Below are 9,331 nucleotides of genomic sequence, written 5' to 3' on the forward strand. Positions count from 1 at the left end.
CCCAGTGCGTTTTTCTCCGCAATCAACTTCTCTCCTGCAATGTATGGTGGAGGCGGGGCTGTGGCTATCAGTTTCCTGACTGCCCCAGATCCCGCCGCCAGAGCCAAACCTCTCTGTATCTCACCTTCCTGTTGCCATAACTGTAAATAATCATGATGCTGGATTCGTCTCTTTGTTGATTTTATGAGACATATCCTCCTCCTTAAATTTTGTAACACTACTGGACTGAAGCTACCTATTCTTGGGAATTTCTCCCTGTCTTGTACAGTCATTCTCTCCCATTCATCACATAAAACCTCTGTGTGACTTCCGTATTTCTCACACATGATGTACCTTGCCGACCCGACTGGTCGGTTCTCTGAATCAACCCGAACCGAGGTTGATCGCCCCCTACTTGAACAACTGGCCCCCATAATCTGCAGGTGTTGCTTACTACTCCTTTGATCTTTATATCACGGTCTTCAGCGAACCCTTACAGCAAACCAAATTATTCAAAATAGGCCGGCGGTGGCGGTTTACCGAGTACCCCACTCACTCGCCCACCTCGACCAATACGACCTGATCACACCGATATGGTGCTGGCGTACTCGATACAGGGCCCTACCAGAAACCTTCTGTTTACTGGAACATATGAGGGTTACCCGCAGGACACTTACTCTTTCCAGTAAAGGTGGGGTTGTTAGATAGTTCCTGAGTGACCAGCGAACTTCCCTTCAAAAATAAAAAATTACACAAATCACGTCAGAATGTACAACTAGCGTTTATGACTTTTGTACGCAAAATGATACTAGTCAGGTTTACTAATGCACACAATGACGTGCGGTACAATCGTTCAGTACATAAGCACTACCTGTTATGTACTGAGAGATCAGTGGAATCGAAAATTTCGGCTGCGAATTCCTTCAGCCAGAGCTTATATGGCCTATATGGGTTTTGCACCAACCCCCGGGGTTGTGCCTCTTACCTTTATAGCGGACCTCTTTGTCTCCTTATGACCTCCTGGTCTTGTCTGTACGACCTCCTGGTCTGACCTCCTGGTCTTGTACTGGTCCGCTATACTCTAATGCTCAAATATTATGTTTAACCAGGGATGCCTCCCTAGCCACCGTATATGTCACTTACACGTATGTCCCTTACGAGTACCCGATTTCTTTTTGGTTCAACCTCTAAGTTATATAAACTTATGTGATAAAAACACACTCACTCAACACATGTACACTTTCGTTTCTATATCTATTTCTGCGCAGAAATTTTCTTTAGCCCAGCTGTGTTACCAATTAGGAGCAGGATCTGTTAAACTAAATTTCAGATTTTCCAAAAGTAGACTTGCGTTATTTATCGCCTTTTTGCGCTATTTACCGCTTAGCGCTAACTATCGCCTTTGCGTTAATTATCGCTTTGCGCTAAAATTCAACTTTTCGTGATTTGAGCTACGTGGGCGTAACCGGACTTTCCGTTGCGTAATGTACGCTGCGTGCGTCGGCCTTTGGATTGCGTACGCTAGTCTTTGTTAGAGACACGTGTACGCAATGCAAAGATCCACCGTAACACAATATACTTTTATCAATGTAGACGATCCCTGATCATCTACCGCGTACCCCACTGGCTTTGCCTTATCTCCCAGGCAAACCTGTGTGTTTCTCTACACTTTTAACTATTACCTCTATTCTTAAACTATAAAATAACAGCAAGTCTCTTTTAGCACTTTTCTATCAACTATAAAATTGGCAAACAGGATAGTGATATACGAAAATGAAAAAGAAATGCAGATATATATATGCGTGCGTGTGTACGCAAGACAGAAGACAAATAAACAGTTTTTTTAAAGACACAAGCGTTTTGTTCTTACCTCCGGTTCCCGGATTCCTTCAGCACTCTTTATCTAAGTGAAGCAGACGCTTATCCCGTCAGCACTGCGAGACAACCTCCCACCCTTTGCTGGGGGATAATGTCTGCTGATCTACCTAGTGCAGATATGTGAAGGACAGGACGAGCCGCCAATTGATAAAGCTGAATCTATTTATCGTATATATAACCCTTTATGAGGTCCAAGAACACTATACGCTGTGTACTTAAGAAGTACCGTAAGTTGCGTAACGATCGCTCAGCCGTAGGCGAGACGCTCAAGCGTCGCGTTCGCTCACGGCCCAGAGATCACAGACTGGCACACTATTGGCTACAGACAAACGTAATGTTTCGCTATGGCGTAGCGGACGCTCGAGACCACGAGGAGATCACCAGCGGCGCAGACGCTCACAACGCTATACCTTGATATCTACACCTTTAACAATGAGATACACAATATACCTTTATGTAGAGACAGTGTGTAAGTGCAACCTGGTGTAACCTGATTAACTACAAAGCTGCTAGAGCGTCACCGACGCTCTGTGAACACTTAACACTATGAGAAAATACACAGATACTTGTTTAGGGTCCAAAGCCTATTAAATGTATTATAACTAATATGCTTGTAAAAAGGAATCACAGTACAAATGATACACTACAATATAACAGAGACTTCCTAACCAAATAACTACACTATAAATACAATACAATACAATTCGAGATACTTTAAGGAAAATATGGGAGAAAGAGTAGAGAGAGAGAGAGAGAGAGAGAGAGATGAGATGAGAGAGATGGCTCACAGTAAGACAATATGATCACGGAGAAAAACTTACGCACAAGGGGAAACGATCGCATGCGCCTGGACATCCAGCACCCGATTTTCAGCAATGAGAACCGTTGAAGAGTGAGAGCTGGATGTGGTCGGCCTGCCTATTTATGCCCCACACACAATGCAATCTAATGGTCCCTACAATCTTGTCGTCCATTGGACACAGGAATTCGGCTTCGCATCATAACAAAAGGTCATTGGGTAATTCATACAGGTGGGCTGTGACGATTTCAAACAGCTCAGGTGGGTGGGAAACTGGGTTTCCCGCCGCATACCTGAGTAAGAGTAAATAATAGTAATGGACATAAACTTCTTATGTCCATAACTATTCGCACGAGCGATTAATACGCTCCAAACCAACACCGGAATATTGCTATTTAAATACTCTTCCGATGGGTACCAAACACTACTGTATGACTCCTGTTAGACCCTTCCTACAATACAAAGAGGGATCCCTCCGTTCAGAGACATTCTATATTAACCAAACTTTCAGAATCTATCAAAGGGACCATGATCTATAAACTACGTTAATTGTGGAAATATGTAACGATTGGGTCGCACGCTACGACTACATACTCTTTACCGTAAATACGCATACCGACGCGAGCGGGTGCACGCATCAGCGGGTATGCGCTATCACGGGAAAGCGCCCGCATGCGCAGCGCGGACCAGCGTGAGGTGCAAATATGGCAGCATGTATAGGGATATTTTTCTGACTTTGACAATCCGCACTCTCCCGCCCGTTTGGGAGCTTTGGTATAATCCCCATGGTCCTTACGGAGTCCCAGCATCCACTAGGACGTCAGAGAAAATAAGATTTTACTTACCGATAAATCTATTTCTCGTAGTCCGTAGTGGATGCTGGGCGCCCATCCCAAGTGCGGATTGTCTGCAATACTTGTACATAGTTATTGTTAACTAGATCGGGTTATTGTTGTTGTGAGCCATCTTTTCAGAGGCTCCTTCGTTGTTATCATACTGTTAACTGGGTTCAGATCACAAGTTGTACGGTGTGATTGGTGTGGCTGGTATGAGTCTTACCCGGGATTCAATATCCTTCCTGATTATGTACGCTCGTCCGGGCACAGTATCCTGAGGCTTGGAGGAGAGTCATAGGGGGAGGAGCCAGTGCACACCACCTGATCTTAAAGCTTTTATTCTTGTGCCCTGTCTCCTGCGGAGCCGCTATTCCCCATGGTCCTTACAGAGTCCCAGCATCCACCACGGACTACGAGAAAAAGATTTATCGGTAAGTAAAATCTTATTTTTTTTCTTTTTGATCGCTTTCAAATCCTCTAATACTTGAGCACTAAAAGTGTTGAGGAAACTCCCTATTATAAGACTAGGGTAAAAAGTGAATTTGGGTTTAAATGTGGAAGTGGACCCTTCCTCCATTCCATCCATTTCCTTCTCATTTTCTTTGGATAATTTTTTTATTTTTTTAACAGTTAGTTTACAGATAAACTTCTCTAAATCCATATATAAGTAATATTTACCACATTTCATGGGGGAGACCTATATCAAGTACTATTTCCAATACTGAGCTGTCGTGCATCTAAAACGTAAGCCTAAATTAAAAAAAATTTTAACTTTCCTTGAGCTTTGAGATCTCCTTATTTTCAATCATTAACTAGGGTGTGTGTTTTTGTCTTTTTCTTCTTACACTTTTTTTTTTTTTTTTTCCTCTTTTCTGGGAATCTTAAGGGGGTACACACGTACCGATGTGTGCTTTAAATTCTAAGCAATCTGACTAGATTGTTTAGAAATGAAGCACACATCTCACCGTGTGTATGCTCCATAGCTATAGCCATGCACAGGCCAAATCTAGTTAGATTGCACACTTCACCGCTAGGTGAAGTGAGCGCCCCCCTTCCCCCTCCCTCACTCGGCACACATCACGCTGTGTTCTGAGTGGGGGGAGAGGTGTGCAGAGCGTTCTGTGCTAGACATCGCTACGTGTGTAACCTGCATTAGTGCCCCCTCTTTTTCCCCAGTTTGTATGGTAACTCATCTTCAATATCTTTTCCCCTCCCACTCTCTAAAAAAGTGATCACCATCCCTGAATGCCTGGAATCTATTGGACAAATGAATTGTCGTATTACCCCAAGGGGATTATTATCTATTTCTACATGTTAGTAAGCGCCAGTGCTCACAATTTATTTAATAGCCTATCTATCCCCATAGTGTGTGCTTTGTTATTCACGCCGAACTTGATCATTGTGCCCATTGTTTTTTTTTTTAAATAGCCTGCTTATTTGAATAGATTGTATAATAGTCTGTATTGTAAATGTAAGAAATGATTATGGTTTACAGAATAAAGTAATGTTTTGCAATTGGTGAAGTTATTCTTAAAGCAGTGGTATGAGATGCACAGGTGGGACTAGATAAAATCAGGCTTGAATTGATTTGACTGTTGATCCTTATGCTCAGGCTAAATAGGTACTTGCATTTACTAAATGATTTCACTCGCTCTGAAAACCATACAGCAGTGAAATATGATTCAGAACATCACTATATACTGGGGGGGAGATGTACTAAGCCTGAAAAGTGATAAATCACAGTGATAAACTGCCAGCCAATCCACTCCTAACTACCATGTCACTGGCTGTGTTTGAAAAATAACAGGAGCAGATTGGCTGGTACTTTATCACCGTGATATTTATCACTTTTCAAGGCTTAGTACAACTGGCCCTGTATGAGGCACTCATCACTTACATAGTTTGTACTTTATCAGCTTAAAGGGTATGAAATGTGCAGCTGGAGATATTGTGCAGCCGAGGGGCGTACCTGGATGAAGAGACAAACCCACAATTGTATATATAGTTATGTGATTGGCTGAAAGCTATCTTCACGGTAACATCTTTGTCCCACTGATGTCCAATCTCCTGGTTGCATTGCAGGAAGTGTTGTAATGTTCCTACTCTTATCACTGCCAGATTTGTTTCTCACAATTGGTCTGGAACTCAGGTCTTTCTTTCAACTGCATTATTAATCAATCCTCTTTTGTTTACAGTAACTCAGATGACAACATGCTGAAGAACATTGAGCTCTTTGACAAATTGTCTCTGCGGTTTAATGGAAGAGTTGTGTTTATTAAAGATGTGATTGGTGATGAGATCTGCTGTTGGTCATTCTATGGCCAGGGTCGAAAAATTGCAGAGGTGTGCTGCACATCCATTGTATATGCAACAGAAAAGAAGCAAACCAAGGTAGGTAACATTTTTACAGCACAGTAGCTCTCTGACTGCAGTTTCCTGTACACTTTCTGCTTTCCCTGCTTCCCCACCATGCAAACATTAACAGTTCCGGTTAGCGCAGTCACTTCATGTGTGGTATAAGCGTGCTAGTTTCAATCAATTATGGGTGCAAAGTGTAATTGTACAGCTCTCGGCTTTGCCCAGGTTTACATTTTCCAGTTATTCTGTTGATGAGTTAGAGGTTACTGTCAACATATTAAAAATAATTAGTAGCTCTTCCAACACACCCATGAGGTGGCTGCTCAGTGTCGTTTTTGTGGTGTTGCCAGTAGCCCTAATCCCCAGCTATTCTTTCTGTTCAGTTTTATAATCCCTTTTCCATTGCAAAATGTGTTTAAAGTTTTGTTTTTTTCCTTCTGTTATCAATGTAGCTATTCCAAGGCTTTTGAGTACACAACTTTTTTTTTTTTGTCTTCCCACCTCTTTCTGTCAGTTATTTTAGTTAATTGACTTATAGTCATTTCTGTCAGTTACTACAGTTCATGAAAGTTTTCATCCAAATCCATCCAGTGGTTACCTGTGTCAAAGTTCTGCTTAGCATACACCGACAGGTGGTCCAACTGGGAACCCAACCCCCTAGTATATCTTCTTGGATCCAGTGTTACCACTTTGAAGTTTTCTTCCAAATCCATCCAGTGGAAGGCCCAGAACAGGTTCCCTTGGTCAATGTTCTGCCTGGTGCACTGCGCCGTGAGGTCCAACTGGGAGCCAAAGCCCCCTAAAACCTGGCCAGGATCCAACTGGACCACCTCGTGATGGTGTAATCCCAATCAATGCAGGAGTATCCAAATACATAACCAGACAAACAAACAGACCAATCAATTTTCTATATAAGATAAGATACATGGCTCTGGCCCCAAAAGGGGTGGATTTTTTTTTAGTTGAAACCCTGCCAGTTTTTTGAGTTGGGTTAGGAAGTACCATGTGTACCAAGTTTGGTCCAGATCAATCAAGCCATGTAGTAGCCTATGAAGAACATAGGTACATATTTTCACTTTTATTTGTCATACCTGTGACCTTACAACGACTGTAAGTAGATATCTGAAAACCTATTTCCCCCCCCCCTCCCTCCCCCCCCCCTCCCTCCCACACTGTGTTTTGAAAATATCTCCTCAATTGATTTATTTATTTTCATGTCCTGTAACAACAAACATATCAACTGGAAAATTAAGGTCCATACACATTAGAAGATGTCGCTCTGTGAGTGACGTCGCTAATGTTTCCCCGCCCGTGGCCGGACGGTCGGCGGCCGACTGTACACACTGACCGATATGACTGCTCATATCGCTCAGTGACGTCACGCCTCCGCCAGCCCTGCATGCAGGTCATGGACGACAGTCCAGATCATGCATGCACTGGTGACAGCGACGATCGTTGCCGACCCACGGGGCCGCGCATCGGTTGTCGCTGGCGGCATACACACTTGCCGATGAAATGAGCGACGTCGCTCAGGGAGAGGGGGAAAATGAGCTACGTCGCTCATTTTATCGTCAAGTGTGTATGGGCCTTTATTGTTCTGCATCACAATTTACCAAATATTCCCTTACTATGTGTGTCATAAGGTATGCTATTTTATTAACATTAATATGAGTTTGTTTTGACCCTGTAATGAAATACCCCAGCCAGAACACCTTATCAGTAGACACCACTGGATCCCCCTCCTCCACCCCGCCCACCCCCATATAAGTATACTGCATTTTTAAATCTTTAAATTCCATGATATGCTGTATAGTTTGTTGTTTTCCTGTAAGTTATTAAGTTATCTATGGTTGCTTAGGTTGAGTTCCCAGAGGCAAGAATTTATGAAGAGACACTCAACATTCTACTGTATGAGGCACAGGATGGACGAGGACCAGACAATGCTTTACTGGAGGCCACGGGAGGAGCCGCTGGACGATCCCACCACTTAGAAGAGGATGATGAGCGGGATCGCATTGAGAGAGTTAGACGGATCCACATCAAACGGCCAGATGACAGGGCTCATCACCAGTAGAACTTTTTTACATTCATTGTCATTTCTCCGTCCACAAAGAGCTCTGTCTGCTCTCATTCAGCTCAAGCCACACAGGAGAAGGCCTGACTTAACGGTTGAGGTTGTTATGTATTACGCACCTTTGTGTTCCAAGCCAGCCGCACCAGTTATACTTTTATTTATTTAAATCACTTTGAAGGGACAGTGACCTAAGTTGAGTGGGTTTTTTTTTTCTTTATTCTTTCTGTGTATGGATTTTCCCAGCCATAAGTTATTGTAAACTATATATTTGTACAATTGCCAGCAAATAAAGAGCTGACATCGGATAGGATGTAAGTGGGAAAATGAAGATGAATCTGTGTCTGAATGAACTGCATATGTTGCCTTAATGCGTTGCTTGATAATCTATGATACACGTTGTCTGTACGCCCAGAAACATACTAATCTTCAACTCATTGCAAAGGATTCCAGGAAAGTCCGAGGAGCTAATTTATTAACAGATTTGCTTACAGCAACTCTTCCTTCATTACTGGTCAGCTCTGTTAACCAATGATTAATATCAGATGACTTACTGTACATGTACTAACTGTTACAGCTGTATACCTTTTGTGGCTCTATATGATGCAAGCTGGGAATTCTCCTAATCACTCAAGTAATGCACCTTCAAGTATTCATTCCTGTTTTTATGTCAGAGTTGATATTCCATTTGTTTTTAAGTAGCTTTAGTCTCTCTTGTGTACAAAAATAATTTATATTGCTGATACCTCCCAATAAATAAATATGGATATTTTAATCTTTCACTGGTTTCTTGTGTGTGTGTGTGTGTGTGTGTGTGTGTGTGTGTATACATTTCTTGGTGATGCAGTTTATAAACGGAGTGCATATATCACCTAAAGGCCAGTGACATGTTCTAAAGAGACGGAGAACCGGAACAGACCTTCAGGGATCTCTTGTTATGCAGGTATTGACACAAAAGGTTGACTGCTACCTGGTTTTACAGTACCTGATAGGCAGTATAACTTTAGTAGTCTGCATGGCTATAGTAAGGCTATGGGACTGGTGCAGAGTGAGTACTGTGCCAGTTTGCATCAAGTATCTTCTGTGAAATTGCTCCACCGATGCTCAGAAAGTGGACAGATGTATATTCACTTTTCTCTGACGTCCTAGTGGATGCTGGGAACTCCGTAAGGACCATGGGGAATAGCGGCTCCGCAGGAGACTGGGCACAAAAAGAAAGCTTTAGGACTACCTGGTGTGCACTGGCTCCTCCCCCCATGACCCTCCTCCAAGCCTCAGTTAGATTTTTGTGCCCGACCGAGCAGGGTGCAATCTAGGGGGCTCTCCTGAGCTTCTTAGATAAAAGGGGAGAAGAAGCGAACCTGCCTGCTTGCAGCCAGCTTGGGCTTCTTAGGCTACTGGACACCATTA

The 9,331-nt window shown here is 42.9% G+C and overlaps 1 protein-coding gene across 3 annotated transcripts in view; it reads left to right on the forward strand.

The window, feature by feature from the left end:
- The window catches only part of KCTD10 (potassium channel tetramerization domain containing 10), a 68,556-nt gene extending 59,860 nt beyond the window's left edge, over positions 1–8,696 (forward strand). For all 3 annotated transcript variants that reach the window (XM_063913238.1, XM_063913239.1, XM_063913240.1), the window contains exons 6-7: positions 5,688–5,883; positions 7,709–8,696. In XM_063913238.1, the coding sequence (XP_063769308.1) occupies positions 5,688–5,883; positions 7,709–7,924 (412 nt within the window). In that variant the 3' untranslated portion in view covers positions 7,925–8,696. The remainder of the gene's footprint in view (positions 1–5,687; positions 5,884–7,708) is intronic.
- Positions 8,697–9,331: the final 635 nt, after the last annotated feature.

The sequence above is a fragment of the Pseudophryne corroboree genome, chromosome 1 (assembly GCF_028390025.1).
Source record: "Pseudophryne corroboree isolate aPseCor3 chromosome 1, aPseCor3.hap2, whole genome shotgun sequence".
In the NCBI taxonomy this organism is placed as follows: domain Eukaryota; kingdom Metazoa; phylum Chordata; class Amphibia; order Anura; family Myobatrachidae; genus Pseudophryne; species Pseudophryne corroboree.